At 42.0% G+C, this 15,880-nt stretch overlaps 1 protein-coding gene across 3 annotated transcripts in view; it reads right to left on the bottom strand.

Annotated features, from left to right (window-relative positions):
• The window catches only part of rasa4 (RAS p21 protein activator 4), an 80,857-nt gene that overhangs the window by 18,786 nt on the left and 46,191 nt on the right, over nucleotides 1-15,880 (bottom strand). The window contains exons 8-12 of one of the 3 annotated variants that reach the window (XM_060913406.1): nucleotides 13,622-13,707; nucleotides 8,303-8,420; nucleotides 7,741-7,894; nucleotides 7,576-7,640; nucleotides 7,356-7,468 (exon numbers count right to left, since the gene is read on the bottom strand). In XM_060913406.1, the coding sequence (XP_060769389.1) occupies nucleotides 7,356-7,468; nucleotides 7,576-7,640; nucleotides 7,741-7,894; nucleotides 8,303-8,420; nucleotides 13,622-13,707 (536 nt within the window). Of the gene's footprint in view, nucleotides 1-7,355; nucleotides 7,469-7,575; nucleotides 7,641-7,740; nucleotides 7,895-8,302; nucleotides 8,421-13,615; nucleotides 13,708-15,880 lie in introns of all 3 variants that reach the window. The other 2 variants (XM_060913404.1, XM_060913407.1) reach the window with 2 other exon arrangements.

The raw sequence follows: 15,880 nt of genomic DNA on the forward strand, positions 1-15,880 counted from the left end.
CCCCGATTCCAAAAAAGTTGGGACAAAGTACACATTGTAAATAAAAACAGAATGCAATAATTTAAAAATCTCAAAAACTGATATTGTATTCACGATAGAACATAGACAACATATCAAATGTCAAAAGTGAGACGTTTTGAAATTTCATGCCAAATATTGGCTCATTTGAAATTTCATGACAGCAACACATCTCAAAAAAGTTGGGACAGGGGCAATAAGAGGCTGGAAAAGTTAAAGGTACAAAAAAGGAACAGCTGGAGGACCAAATTGCAACTCATTAGGTCAATTGGCAATAGGTCATTAACATGACTGGGTATAAAAAGAGCATCTTGGAGTGGCAGCAGCTCTCAGAAGTAAAGATGGGAAGAGGATCACCAATCCCCCTAATTCTGCGCCGACAAATAGTGGAGCAATATCAGAAAGGAGTTTGACAGTGTAAAATTGCAAAGAGTTTGAACATATCATCATCTACAGTGCATAATATCATCAAAAGATTCAGAGAATCTGGAAGAATCTCTGTGCGTAAGGGTCAAGGCCGGAAAACCATACTGGGTGCCCGTGATCTTCGGGCCCTTAGACGGCACTGCATCACATACAGGCATGCTTCTGTATTGGAAATCACAAAATGGGCTCAGGAATATTTCCAGAGAACATTATCTGTGAACACAATTCACCGTGCCATCCGCCGTTGCCAGCTAAAACTCTATAGTTCAAAGAAGAAGCCGTATCTAAACATGATCCAGAAGCGCAGACGTCTTCTCTGGGCCAAGGCTCATTTAAAATGGACTGTGGCAAAGTGGAAAACTGTTCTGTGGTCAGACGAATCAAAATTTGAAGTTCTTTATGGAAATCAGGGACGCCATGTCATTCGGACTAAAGAGGAGAAGGATGACCCAAGTTGTTATCAGCGCTCAGTTCAGAAGCCTGCATCTCTGATGGTATGGGGTTGCATTAGTGCGTGTGGCATGGGCAGCTTACACATCTGGAAAGACATCATCAATGCTGAAAGGTATATCCAGGTTCTAGATCAGGGATCACCAAACTTTTTTCTCTGGGGGCCACATTGTCGTTCCTGACTGTGATGGGGGCCGGGGTCGGGTCAGCTACATAACATAGAATTGTATGACCCAGACAAATATGACCACCAGCAGGCCTCATTGTGTAGTAGAGATTACTAGCCTGGCACGGCCATCCCCACTACTACCGTATATCCATACTACTATATCAACACTTGATTCCTGGCACATATTTGTTTATCTTTACTAGTGGTTTGCAAAAGTAGTAATCGAGTCTTCACACTTTGTTTTAATTTGAAATACCACTGATATTCCATTTATTTATTTTCTAATAAAAATAACATCAAAGCTGTCAAGGTAAGAAACATCTGTCTAGTTGAGGTGATTGGCACTGGCGAAGGTGAGTGGAAAATTATAAATTGTAGGTAGGCCTGTTGATATTAATAATAATAATAATAATAATAATAATGTGTACAGCACTTAATAAAGGTCAAATAAATAGGCCTATAAAATAAATACATTAAAAAAATGAAATTATAATATGAGCAATAGATCAATAGATCACAGCAGTTGTGCTGTGTCCTGCACGTCATTGCTCTCATCCATGGCCAAAGCAAAAAACTCGAATTCTGACGCTCTCTCATTCAGCTGGTCATACACGTTGTCCCCCAAATCTTCGGTTCGCCTGGTCATAGTAGGTGCAGAGAGACTCACCGTGTTGAGCACATCCTTTTTGTCGGGACACACCTCCTCGGCCACAGCAAGCATGCATACTTTAACAAAGTCCCCATCAGTAAACGGCTTTCCATGGGTAGCTAGTAGGTGAGCTACCTTATAGCTAGCTCAGACAGCAGCCTGGTTGATCTGGGTTTGGTGAAGGAATACATTCTGTTGTGCAGCCAGTCCGCATTTCATCCTCCGAATCCTGTCTTCTCTTGTTTGCCCTCGCAAACTAGCATACTCTTTGTGGCGGGTTTCGTAGTGACGACGCAGATTATATTCTTTGAAAACCGACACGCTTTCTTTACATACAAGACAAACTGCACGGTCCTTACACTGAACGAAAAAATAATCGGTGGTCCACTGTTCTTTAAAAACTCTGCACTCTCTGTCAGCTTTTCGCTGACCGCTAGCCATTTTGCTGTCCTGAACGCTGACAGTTCTCTGCGTGTGCGCTCCCTGTCACTGCTTGATCGCGAGCATATGACGAAAATTCGGAAAATATGAATAGTTCATTTTATAACTAAATATCAATTTTAATTGATAAAATCAAGAAAATACAAGATGCAGACATATTATTTGCCAAAAAGCAATTTAAAAAAATAGGCCATGACCACTTTTGGGGATTGCCTCATAGGGCCGGTTCAAGTGGTGGGGGACAGAGGGGCTGGGGGGCCGGTCAAAGGAGGGTGGCGGGCCGGAGTCGGCCCGCGGGCCGCAATTTGATGACCCCTGTTCTAGAGCAACATATGCTCCCATCCAGACGACGTCTCTTTCAGGGAAGACCTTGCATTTTCCAACATGACAATGCCAAACCACATACTGCATCAATTACAGCATCATGGCTGCGTAGAAGAAGGGTCCGGGTACTGAACTGGCCAGCCTGCAGTCCAGATCTTTCACCCATAGAAAACATTTGGCGCATCATAAAACGGAAGATACGACAAAAAAGACCTAAGACAGTTGAGCAACTAGAATCCTACATTAGACAAGAACGGGTTAACATTCTTATCCCTAAACTTGAGCAACTTGTCTCCTCAGTCCCCAGACGTTTACAGACTGTTGTAAAGAGAAAAAGGGATGTCTCACAGTGGTAAACATGGCCTTGTCCCAACTTTTTTGAGATGTGTTGTCATGAAATTTAAAATCACCTAATTTTTCTCTTTAAATGATACATTTTCTCACTTTAAACATTTGATATGTCATCTATGTTCTATTCTGAATAAAATATGGAATTTTGAAACTTCCACATCATTGCATTCCATTTTTATTTACAATTTGTACTTTGTCCCAACTTTTTTGGAATTGGGGTTGTATATTAAAATACAATTTCATGTCAATACATTAACCTAATACTTAGTTCACTTATTAAAAATGGATATGTACTCGTGAATAATGGCTTTACTAGTATAATTCTAGTTGTTTTGGAGATTTTACTGTCGACTAGTCCCCCATTTCATCTTGTTTTTTTTTTTTTTAATAACACTTTCATTGTGCCTTGCGTTGTATTCAGAGTTGCTGACTTAAGTCTAAAAGTAGGTCAATATTTACACAGGGAAAGTTGTGCATTCAGCAATGGTTTAAGCATCTGCGCAAGTTATTTTCTGCCCCCCTCCCATGATATGAAGGGGCTTTCCGATTATGCCTAATTCTTCCTCTGAGGTTGCCTAGTTTGCCCTCTGAGACAGGGTTTTTCAGTAGCCTCTAGACCACCACTTTTAAATACAAAGACTAAATACCTTTAATCCCCACCAAAAAAAAAAAGGGATAGAAAATACCGACTGAAGAAGAATTAAACCGCACCCCCCCCCTTTTCTGTCATATGTAACGCAGTGTAATACATTCACCACCCACTTTAATAGGAACTTGATCTTGATTCAAAGATTCCTGTTCTTGGCTGGCAGGAGTGGAACCCAAACCCAATGTGGTCTTCTGCTGTTGCGTGCTGAGATGCTTTTCTGCTCACCACGGTTGTAAAGAGTTGCTATGAGTTATTATATCCTTCCTGGCAAAGAAAGCTCGAACTGATCTGTCCATTTTCCTCCGACTTCTCTTATCAACAAGGCGTTCGTTTCCACCCACAGCACTGTCGCTCAGTCACACGATGTGTTTTTTTTTGTTTTTCGCACCATTCTGTGTCGAGACTGCTGGGTGTGAAAACCCCAGGAGATCAGCAGTTTCTGAAATACTCAAATAAACCAGTCCATCTGGGTCAAACCAACACCCATGCCACAGTGAAACAAAGTCACACTTTGAGATCACAGTAATTTTTCCCCCTGTTCTGATGTTTGAAGTGAACGTTAACTGAAGGGTTTGATTTTATATCTGCATGATCTGATGGAGCGTGCTGCTGTCGAGGGTTGGGCTGATTAGATAACTGCATAAAAACAGCAGTTCTTGATAAAAAGTGGCCAGTGAATGTATATGCAAAATATGATGTGAATCTGCCTCTGTTCTCGGTAAACTCCAAACTCTCGCAAAAGGGTTAAATGAGCCTCCACTAATCATCTCAGTGTTTTGTATCTGGCCTGCCGTGGGAAGTTTTGCCCACAGACTTAAATCAAACAGACTACAGAGTCCAAATGTAGCTGCACTCAACCTCAAGTGAGCCCAGCTGTGGCACTTCACCGGGCATTAGACACACCAGAGAAGGTTGAGAGGAAAGAGCAGTGTTTACTTCACTGGAGTTGTTCTTTGTGAAGAACACTTAATATGTTTGTAATAATGTTTTGTTGGTTTTGTTTCCAAGACTTGTGATACAGATTAAATTATAAATGACATTCAAGTGTAATTTATAAACATACACACATACACACACATTATATCAAAAAAAGAGCTCATTCTTCAAACCATTAGCCTGATTTCTGTATCGGAGAGCGTATTAAATAATTTAACGCTTTACGGCGTTATTTTAATAACTTGACAAGTTAAAAATTAAAAACACACAAATCAAAACCAACATCCTGTGCACATGTACAAGTCATGACCTCGATTCTGTATCTTGTGGCCACGTTAAATTGTGCAGACAAACAACTGTGAGAATAAAATTCTAAATGTGCTGGATCAAGTGCTATTTTATTATAACCTGGTGAATAATGATAAATTAAACCAAATTAACAAGATCAACTGCGAGCTACTGCTTACTTACGTATTCCCCCTCCCTCAAATATATCAGAACGCAAGCACTCGAAGGAATAGGACGCTTATTACGAATGTTGACTTCAACAAATAATTAACCCTGAAACGAGCAAGTAAAGAGCAGTATCTCTCCCCAGGGATTTCAAATAGCACCCTGGTAAACTGTCATTTTGAAATCGCATTTTGCTTCTTGAAACAGCGTCAAAATCCACACTATATGTTTCGTAAATACGTTCGGTTGGTAAACAGGAAGTCGATGCGCGACAGACCTGAAAACGGTACGCATGGTATGGAACCCCAAGCTGAAGCTCGGTACCAAATATCAAGCAGTTGTGATTTGTAGCTGCTGAGAAAAACGTTACGAAAATTTTGTAAATCCATGCTGCGCGTTTCGTAAATACATTCAGTCGGTAAACAGGAAGTCGATGTGGGACAGACCTGAACATGGTACACACGGTATAGAACCCCAAGCTGAACTTTGGTACCAAGTGGCTATGATTTGTGGTTGCTGAGAAAAAGGGGTGTTTCGGACGGATGGAGATATGGACAGAGGCAAACCAGTACACCCCCCCCCCTTCGGAGCAGTAAAGTGAAAAGTGAAATATTTAAAGCCTTTTTTGTTTTAATTTTGATGACTATGGCTTATAGCTTATGAAAATCAGAAATCCAGTATCTCAAATTATTAGAATATTCCCTAAGATCAATCAAAAAAGGATTTAGTACAATACAGAAATATCCAGCTTCTGAAAAGTATATTCATTTATACACTCAATACTGGGCGGCACGGTGGTGTAGTGGTTAGCGCTGTCGCCTCACAGCAAGAAGGTCCTGGGTTCGAGCCCCAGCGCCGGCCTTTCTGTGTGGAGTTTGCATGTTCTCCCCGTGTCCGCGTGGGTTTCCTCCGGGTGCTCCGGTTTCCCCCACAGTCCAAAGACATGCAGGTTAGGTTAACTGGTGACTCTAAATTGACCGTAGGTGTGAATGTGAGTGTGAATGGTTGTCTGTGTCTATGTGTCAGCCCTGTGATGACCTGGCTGGCGACTTGTCCAGGGTGTACCCCGCCTTTCGCCCGTAGTCAGCTGGGATAGGCTCCAGCTTGCCTGCGACCCTGTAGAAGGATAAAGCGGCTAGAGATAATGAGATGAGATGAGACACTCAATACTTGGTTGGGGCTCCTTTACCATGAATTACTGTATCAATGCGGTGTGGCATGGAGGTGATCAGTCTGTGGCACTGCTGAGGTGTTATTGAAGCCCAGGTTGCTTTGATAGTGGCCTTCGGTATATCTGTATTTTTGGGGCGGGTGTTTCTCATCTTCCTCTTGACAATACCCCATAGATTCTCTATGGGGTTCAGGTCAGGCAAGTTGGCTGGCCAATCAAACACAGTAATATCATGGTCAGCAAACCATTTGGTAGTAGTTTTGGCACTGTGGGTAGCTGCTAAGTCCTGCTGGAAAAGGAAATCAGCATCTCCAAAAAGCTCGTCAGCAGATGGAAGCATGAAGTGCTCTAAAATCTCCTGGTAGATGGCTGTGTTGACTTTGGACTTGATAAAATACAGTGGACCAACACCAGCAGATGACATGGCACCCCAAATCATCACAGACTGTGGAAACTTCACACTGGGCTTCAAACACCTTGGATTCTGTGCCTGTCCACTCTTCCTCCAGACTCTAGAACCGTGATTTCCAAATTAAATGCAAAATGTACTTTCATCTGAAAAGAGGACTTTGCACCACTGAGCAACAGTCCATTTCTTTCTCTCCTTAGCCCAGATAAGACACTTCTGACATTGGCTCTGGCTCAGGAGTAGCTTGATATTAGGAATGCGAAAGTTGTATCCCCTTTCTTGAAGATGTCTGTTCGTGATGGGTCTTGATACACTGACACCAGCCTCAGTCCACTCCTTATGAAGCTCTCCCAAGTTCTTGAATCAACTTTTCTTGACAATCCTCTCAAGACTGCGGCCATCCCTGTTGCTTGTGCACCTTTTCCAGCCACCCTTTTCAGCAATGACCTTTTGTGGCTTAGCCTCCTTGTGGAGGGCATCAGTGATCATCTTCTGGACAACAGTCAAGTCAGCAGTCTTCCCCATGATTGTGGTTGTGTGTACTGAACTAGACCGAGAGATACACTGTGTTCATACTGTTTTATTCAAACTTGAAATGAAATATTCTAATATTTTGAGATGGGTTTTTTTATGTTTTTGTACTGTATGCCATACTGATTAAAATTAAAGTAGAAAAATGCTTGAAACATTTTAGTTTATGTGTAATGAGTCTATAATATATAACATTTTCACTTTCTTAAATAACTGATGGAAAATATTGAACTTTTTCACAATATTCTCATTTTTTGAGATGCACTAGTATGCGTACACTTTCCCTGTGTAAATGTTGACGTAACTTTTTTGGCCCTGTAAGAAGAGAAGCCTGCTAGAACTTTCGATCGTTCTTTATTGCAAGGTTCATTTTCTTACCCAGCTTCTTTCAGTTCCACCTTGTTTGGATCCAGTTCCACGTACTTCTTCTCCTCAAAAATTCGATTGATGATGGGGCCCAGAAGCCTGTGGAGATACTGCATCCCGGCCACCTTCCAGCACAAAACAAAACAACGTTGTCGAGTTTCAAAAAACAAACTGCTTTCAGTGCATTCGTTTGAAACACCCAAAACCATCCATCTATATATATCGCAGTTACCTTGAGAAAGGACTCCATGGACTTGGACGCTAAAGAGTTGCTCCTGAATAAAGTGTTGGGTTCGGCTGAGGAACATCAGAAACAGTGGATGGGTTCCGAACACTCCGCGTTATTTGGTTTTATCCTGAGATGCGTGTTGCTAAATAAGATTTCTTATATACTTACTATTCTTTTCCAGCTCCAGTTTGAAAAGCACATCCAGGAACTCTTTGATGAGTCCTTGACCCAGGAAAAGCTTCACCAGGTTCGTGGCCACTTCCTGTCTGTTCTCGGATGTCGTTGTCTCGTCGATTAGCATGATCAGGTCAGGCCAGTTGCCCTATCATATACACCATATTCTTATGTTAGAGCAGTATGAAAGATATCGAGGGAAAGAAAAGAATGCCACTGCACTGTTCTATAGCTTACAATGGTTTTGTAGATTAGTTCATACTTTTTCCAGGAGGATAAATGCAAACTTTTTTTTTCCCCCCCACACACACGTCCCTGATCCAGAGGAAAGCAAATCAAGTATGGTACGTTATGAAAATATCCCCGTCTGAAAGGAAAATAAGCTCTGAGCCAGTGTTCCTCATTAAAAGTGACCAAATTGGTCATACCGTCCCATTGTCGTCATCAGACACGCTAAAAGAAGTCTTTTTTTTTTTAATGACAATTGTTACGGTGTCTAAAATTGGAATAAGAGCCACTGTTTCGAGAGTTGCATGTGGTGATGACTCGGACTCACGTTGAGGTGAGTCTCGACGGACTGGCACAGTAATTCTGTAAGTGGTTGGTAATGGCTGGACGGCAGGACCGTCTCGTCTCTGAGCCGCAGCTGCAGCCGCAAGGAGCCCAGAGTACCTCTTCGAGAGAGAGAGAGAGAGAGAGAGAGAGAGAGAGAGAGAGAGAGAGAGAGAGAGTGAGAAAGAGGGGGGTGTTTTGAGTAACTCTGCAATCATCACGAAGCTCAAAGATACTTAACCTTCCAGATTAGGTACATTAAAAGTCAAGAGTTTTGCTACATTCTGGGGGGGAAAAAAAAACCAAACCAAACTCACTCTCTCATGTTATACCACAATTTATTTTGCTTTTATCTTCCACTGAAGATTACTAAAAGAAGAAAAAAAAAAACCCCACAAGCTCTGACTCACTCCACTTCAACGGTTCCAGGAAATATGACCAGAAGGACAGACAAACAATAATAAAGAAAATGACTCTATTACTGTGAATAAAACAGCTCATAAAAGAGACGGCTTTAACAGCGTGTGGGTAGATGGAGGTGTATAAAACTGACACGAAGAAAAATCAACTGAAAACGAGCACATAAAAGGAAAAACAATGTCATGGTCCGTAGGCGGCAGCTGCTGAAGGTCAAAGGAGCATCCGATCTGCTGAAACGTAAAACGAACTGAACTGGATTTGAACCCTGTTGCTTTGTTTGGATCGGTTTTAAAATGTTTATCAAAATGGGATGTGTAATAAAAAAAATGATAATAATAACTGATGCAATATCATTAGAATGATCTTCATGGGCAAGGAGACATCCATTGCTATGAGCATGAGGGTTAATACAGGACTAGTCATTTTTAAAAATTGCCCTTTGCAGCATACTTGTATGCGCACACTTGCGTTTCATCCTATCCCACGGTGCCATTTTATATTTTACAGACAGAACATGCTGGAACACCGGGGCTCGTATGATCAAATACCAGCCATTATTTTGCTCTCCTGAAGAGTCTGATCGCATCAGTTTTTCTTCTTTTCTTTTCCCAGCGCCTACTCACAGCACACCCTCACTCACCTCCACTCCATCACTTGCACTCCATGATCTCAATGCCAAAGAGGGCTATCGCTTACGGGAGAGTGGGAGTTTTGAAGACAAATGAGCATGTGCCAAGCACCACCATCAGCAGCCAGTCACTGAACAGCAGGCAGCAGATGGCTGGGCGTCAAAAAAAAAAAGCCGAGAAAAAAGAGAAAGGGGGTTAAAAAAAAAAAAACAAGAACAACAACAAAAAAACCCCATAATGATGGCAGCTTGACTCACTTGAGCATGCATCAAGCAGGAAGAGAAGGGGATAGATCATGGGTGCTTGGGTCATGCCGTCCCCCATTTCAGACTACTTTCTTTTCTTACAAATGATTTCATTAGGATTACAGCACATCACATCACCAGAGAGGGATTTAAAAAGCCAAGTCAATATCAATGCTTTGTCAGATGTGCTGCAAAAATGGGTTTAAACATGAGACACTGACCGTTGTAGAACCACTTTAATATATAACTGGACAAATTTACAGTTTGTCCAGTTATAAAATGTTTACACTCACCAGCCACTTTAAATAGGAACCTGTTCTTGATTCTAAGATTCCTGTTCTTGGCTGCAGGAGTGGAACCCAATGTGGTCTTCTGCTGTCGCATGCCGAGATGCTTTTCTGCTCACCACGGTTGTAAAGAGTTGCTATGAGTTACTATGGCAGCTCGAACCAATCTGGCCATTTTCCTCTGACCTCTCTTATCGACGAGACGTTTGTTTCCACCCACAGAAATGCCGCTCGCTCACTCGATGTTTTTTGTTTTTCGCACCACTCTGTGCAAACTCTAGAGACTGTCGTGTGTGAAAACCCCAGGAAATCAGCAGTTTTGGAAAGATTCAAACCAGTCCATCTGGCTCAAACCAACACCCATGCCACAGTGAAGGAAAGTCACGCTTTGGAGATCACAATTTTTCTCATTGTGATGTTTGAATGTTAGTGAACATTAACTGAAGCTCTTGATTTGTATCTGCATGATTTGATGCATTGTGCTGCTGTCAAGGGATCGGCTGAGGAGGGAGGGAGGGAGGGAGGTGGGTGGGTGGGTAGGTAGGTAGGTAGGTGTTTCTTATAAAGTGGCCTGTGTGTGTGTCACATCTGTTTTCTGATTTATCTATCTATCTATTTGGTTGGTTGTAGTAGGATCTCATCTCATCTCATTATCTGTAGCCGCTTTATCCTGTTCTACAGGGTCGCAGGCAAGCTGGAGCCTATCCCAGCTGACTACGGGCGAAAGGCGGGGTACACCCTGGACAAGTCGCCAGCCAGGTCATCACAGGGCTGACACACAGACACAGACAACCATTCACACTCACATTCACACCTACGGTCAATTTAGAGTCACCAGTTAACCTAACCTGCATGTCTTTGGACTGTGGGGGAAACCGGAGCACCCGGAGGAAACCCACGCGGACACGGGGAGAACATGCAAACTCCGCACAGAAAGGCCCTCGCCGGCCACGGGGCTCGAACCCAGGACCTTCTTGCTGTGAGGCGACAGCGCTAACCACTACACCACCGTGCCGCCCGGGTGTACTAGGATTTCCTTTTTAATTTTTCTTTATCATATCCAGTTGTAGGATAATATTACTAATCCAGAAGATCAAAACTATCAAATCTGTTGCCCTTTTTTTTTTATTTTACTTTTTTTTGTTCATCATGCCAGGGCTGCTGTTATAGAAAATTAAATCAACATCTTCTGACCACACTGTGGATAAGTATGTGTGTGAATGCATGAATGAACAGATGGATGGGTGATCTGGGTTATAAACTCTCAAGCTTGCTTGCCCACAAAATACTCTCCTCGTAATCCCAATCCCCATCCCCCCCCCCCCCCACACACACACACATTTGTCATCACCGTGACCCAATCCCTAAGCCCTGATATCACTCTAGTCTGCTTTATAATCCTTGCATACACATCCACACATGACAGCAGGAAGTAAGTGAGATATAGAGAATGGAGAAGAAGAAAAAAAAAAAAGTCCAGGGTTTAGTCATAGAAAAGATTAGTGCTTCCTATACATAACCGACAGATGGCATACAAAAATTTACATACATGAACATGAACATCATGGCAATATTGGGCTTTCCATGATTTCTCTGAACTGTTCTTTTTACAACGTGCATCTTGAACAGAAAAAAAAAGAATTTGTTGCACGGCACCATTTACTTTATTTTGGGTTTTCTGAAATTAACAAAGGGTCAAAATTATACAGACATGCCGAAAGGTCTAAAACGTCTTTTAATTCACCAAGGCCAAGGTCTCTTAACTTCCTGTTAGTCGTGATGATTGAGTACAGCTGGGAGCTTCTCTGTGCCAAAATAAAAAGGGTTTGTTTGATAGCGGTCATTGGACTGACCAACACACAGTACAATTGGAAAGTCCAAGGAGCTCAGTGCAGATCTGAGAAAGAGGATCACAGATTTATAAACTTCAGGAGCCATACCTAAACAACAACAGATTCCAAGATCAAGTCAAACAATTTTACGCAAGTTATTGGGATCGCGAGCTGGCCTAGTGGTTAGCGTGTCTGCCTCTTGACCGGGAGATCGCGAGTTCTACCTACTGCCATCTGGCAAGGCATGCTGCAATACATATGCGAGCAGGGAAGTCAAACCAGAGGACTTGCTCCCCACTGTAACCCTAGCCGTATAGGCGAAAGGCCGAGGGCTATCGGAATGGAGATCAGCGCCACACCCATGCGCCTCAAAGAGCTGGTTAGTACTGGGATAGGAGACTGCCTGGGAAGAACAGATCCTGGCGTGGAAGGGACTTTGACTTTTGACAAGTTATTGGGAGGGGTAGCTACTTTGCCAAGCTACTTAGCTGGAAGAAGACCCAAACTATCCCCCTCAGCTGAGAAGAAACTGATTCAGATAGTCAGGAATAACCCAGGAACCATCAAGGAACAGGCTTGCCATAAACTAGAAGCTTCTGGAACACTGTCTAGTCAAACAAGACTTACGTTACCATGGACTGAGAGGCTGCTGTCCAAGAAAGAAGCTCCTGCACTAATATCAACACCTTCAAACTTGACTAAAATTTGCAGCTGTCCACATGGGCAAAGGAAAAGCCTTCTGGTGGAAGTTTTAGCCAGGTCAGACAAAGATGTTGTTTGGTCACAATGACCAGAGGTACAGAGGAACACTGCACCAGCTGTTAAACATGGTAGTGGTGGTAGGATCATGCTCTGGGGCTGTTTTGGTGCCAGTGGAACTGGTGCATTGCACAAGTCAAAAAGTTGAAGTCCCTCTCACGCCAGAATCTGGTCTTCCCAGGCAGTCTCCTGTCCCAGTACTAACCAGCTCTTTGAGGCATATGGGTGCAGCGCTGATCTCTGTTTCGATAGCCCTCAGCCTATACAGCTAGGGTTACAGTGGGGGGCTAGTCCTCTGGTAACCACGAGAGTTTGACTTCCTCATGCACATCTGTATTGCAGCATGCCTTGCCAGATGGTAGTAGGTACCATTTTTATGATGGTCTTTGCTATGACCTGACCGCAAGTAGAATTCACGATCTCCCAGTCGAGAGACGGACACACTAACCACTAGGCCAACTTGTGGTCTGTATTGCCCAAAGCGAATGGAATAATGAAGGAGAACTACATCAGAATTCTTCAGCACAACCTCAAACCATCAGAAACTTGGACACAAGTGGGTGTTCCAACAAGTGTAACCGCAATGGATAAAGCAGGCGAATGTTAAGCTTAAAACAAGTTCTGACCCTATTCTTAAAAGTCAAGTCCGTGCCAGGAAAAACACAAATTTAATTGAGCTCCAACAATTAACTGCCAAGAAGCGTGGTCAAATATCCAACCAGAATTCTGCCAGCAGATTGTTGATGGCTACCAAAAGCATCTGGTCAAGGTGAAACTTGCTCAGGGACATTTAACCAATTATATACATCCAGCACATCTAACATTTGACTCTGTATGTATAGTTTTGACAATGTGTGCACCAAATTCTTGTTTTTTTCCCCATTAAAAGATGTTGTGCGATCATTCTGCCACGGCAAAAGAAAAAAGTTCAAAGAAATAACTGACAACTTGACATTACCATGACATTCGCGTCCACGAGGAGTGTATTAAGCTCCTGACCACAACTGAATGCAGATATTTAACTTTATTTAGACATGTTGACAATCACGGCTCAGATCTCAGGACCATCATTGATAAATCTTCTTTACTCTTCCGCGTTGAAGCTGGCTGTTGGATGTAGATGCCATGAAATGAAAAGCACTTACTCGTACCGGCTGTGTTTGGGTTTGTCCGGCCCCAGGCGAAACCAGCCCTCTTCTTGCTGTGCCGAATGAAGCCTGTTAATGTTGAACAGGACCTGAGGGACAGCACGAGACACGACGTGTCAAACGACTCGAAAATTAAATGTCAAAGTAAGCCGAGGCAGAGACAATGATCAAGACGTTTATTCGCAGTGTGGGAAATTCAGTTTGACTGATTGTTTAGCAGGCCAGTGTGAAATGAAAAACACTGGAAGCTATGAGGGTGAAAAGCCCTAAAATGCAATCTCACACATGAATGATGGAGTTATAGTCCATCACTGGGGAACTAAAATACTTAAAAACTAGGCACAAATACCACAATACAAATCATCGATACCTCACCGTTTATTAATATATTGTTGAAAAACGTAAATATGTAGCACCAAATATTCGCAATAAACACTAGGCATATCAGACGCTCGCTGCCGTGCTGTGAAAATTGTCCATGCAGACGCTCATTTAAGTTTCCAAATCTGTCATTGCTTAACTCGAGAATATTTTCTATTGTGAATATTATCATTAAAAAACTTGTAATCTCTGCTTTACAAAGAAACGTATCTGGTTAATATCTGTTCAGTACTTTGGGAGTAACGGCAGGTTGAAGTTGGTACAACAGTGTAAAAACTCTGCTCGCGGGCCGTCGGGAAACTGCCGGTGATTTTCTTTTTGAGTCACGGGAAAGCCGTCAGGCTCGCTCTCTCTTCTGATCGGTTTCCGATAACTTTTATCGGGATGTTCTCTCGCTCTCACTGTTTCTGATGAAATATTGAGCAAAATTTCCATCAGCTAGTTTTGATGTTATGATTCATGGAAGACTTTGAAGTGAGTTTTCATAGCTTTACCGACTTATTTTTTCAAATCAAACTGGTTCATGTAAATAAATAACTAATTTTAGATTATAACTGTAGTTGTTTCGATGAAAAATATTGAGATCTTAGTGGTCGGAATGATTATTTTTTTTTTAATCGCAAGTCAGAAATGCGAGTGTCAATTTTAATTCAATTAACTGGAATTGTTTATTGGGTGTGGATCAGTTTTTTCAAGGTTTGCCTTGAAAGCTGTGAATATTAATCGAAATAATAATTTATATTCTTTCATATACACACTAGTAGGCCCTACTTTTGAGAAATACAAAGCACAAAGAGTATTAGAAATAATCTTTTATTACTTTTTTTTATTTTGATAGAGAATGGTAGATGTGAATGACATTCAATGCTTATTTAGGCATATTTTATAACTGTATTTGTAATTAACATTGATCTCTCCTTCTTTATATTGCACAAATAAAGCCATTTTAAAGCTAGACTGCCTTTCAGATTTTTTCACCTGTAGGTCATAAAAATAATGTTCCCCGACACCCAATTGTTTTTGTTTAGTGGACCGAAAGCTACCAAATTTGAATCTCAGACTTCCAATTTAATTAGTTTTTTTTTAAAAATAGAACAATTAATGAATTTAGGGCCATGTGGTCCCAAATCCTTCGCTATTTTTTCCTGCTTCACCATGACCCAATCAAGATACTACATCATGCATCACATGTTGGGCTTTCCCCGTTCATGCAAGGCATTGTGGGATACAAATTTGAAACAGGAGAGAAAAATGGAGGATGTGAGTGTGCGAATGAAACGTGAAAGACCGACTACAGTAACCGAAAGCGAGAAGACGCTAATGTCGTGAAGGAAAGGAAACGCAAGCTAATAAATATCGGTGGTCAGCGAGCACCTTGGTGTGATCAGCTGTTCGTTTAGCAACAGAACGATGGAACAATCAGTGCACGCTCAAAGGTAAACCTGTAGATGGCAGTAATGTAACACTGTAGATGCCAGCTGCTGTAAAACCCAAAAGAAGAAGAAAAAGAAGGTGGTAAACCTGTGCATGCGCATATGGACTTCCGCTGTCTGCTTGACTCCACGAAGTGAGCGGTTTCATGCACATTATTTGCTCGGGAATAATTTCCCAGCCACAGAATGGCCTCATATTTTGTGATATATTACAGAAATAAACATATCACAATGAGCAAATTTCAGAGGGAACTAAGTTTCTCTGAGTTTATGAACTCGAAAGACCGTCTAGCTTTAACGTTTTTACCTAATTAGCATAAGTCATACTAATTAAGAGTTGGCAGTAGGAGGGGGTTTCCCTCTTCTCATTGAATGGAATGAAAATTTTTACCCTTCTCATTGAATACCCCTCCCACTGCCAACCCTTTATCCCAAAACAATAGGACAT

This window comes from Neoarius graeffei, chromosome 28 (assembly GCF_027579695.1).
Source record: "Neoarius graeffei isolate fNeoGra1 chromosome 28, fNeoGra1.pri, whole genome shotgun sequence".
Taxonomy (NCBI): domain Eukaryota; kingdom Metazoa; phylum Chordata; class Actinopteri; order Siluriformes; family Ariidae; genus Neoarius; species Neoarius graeffei.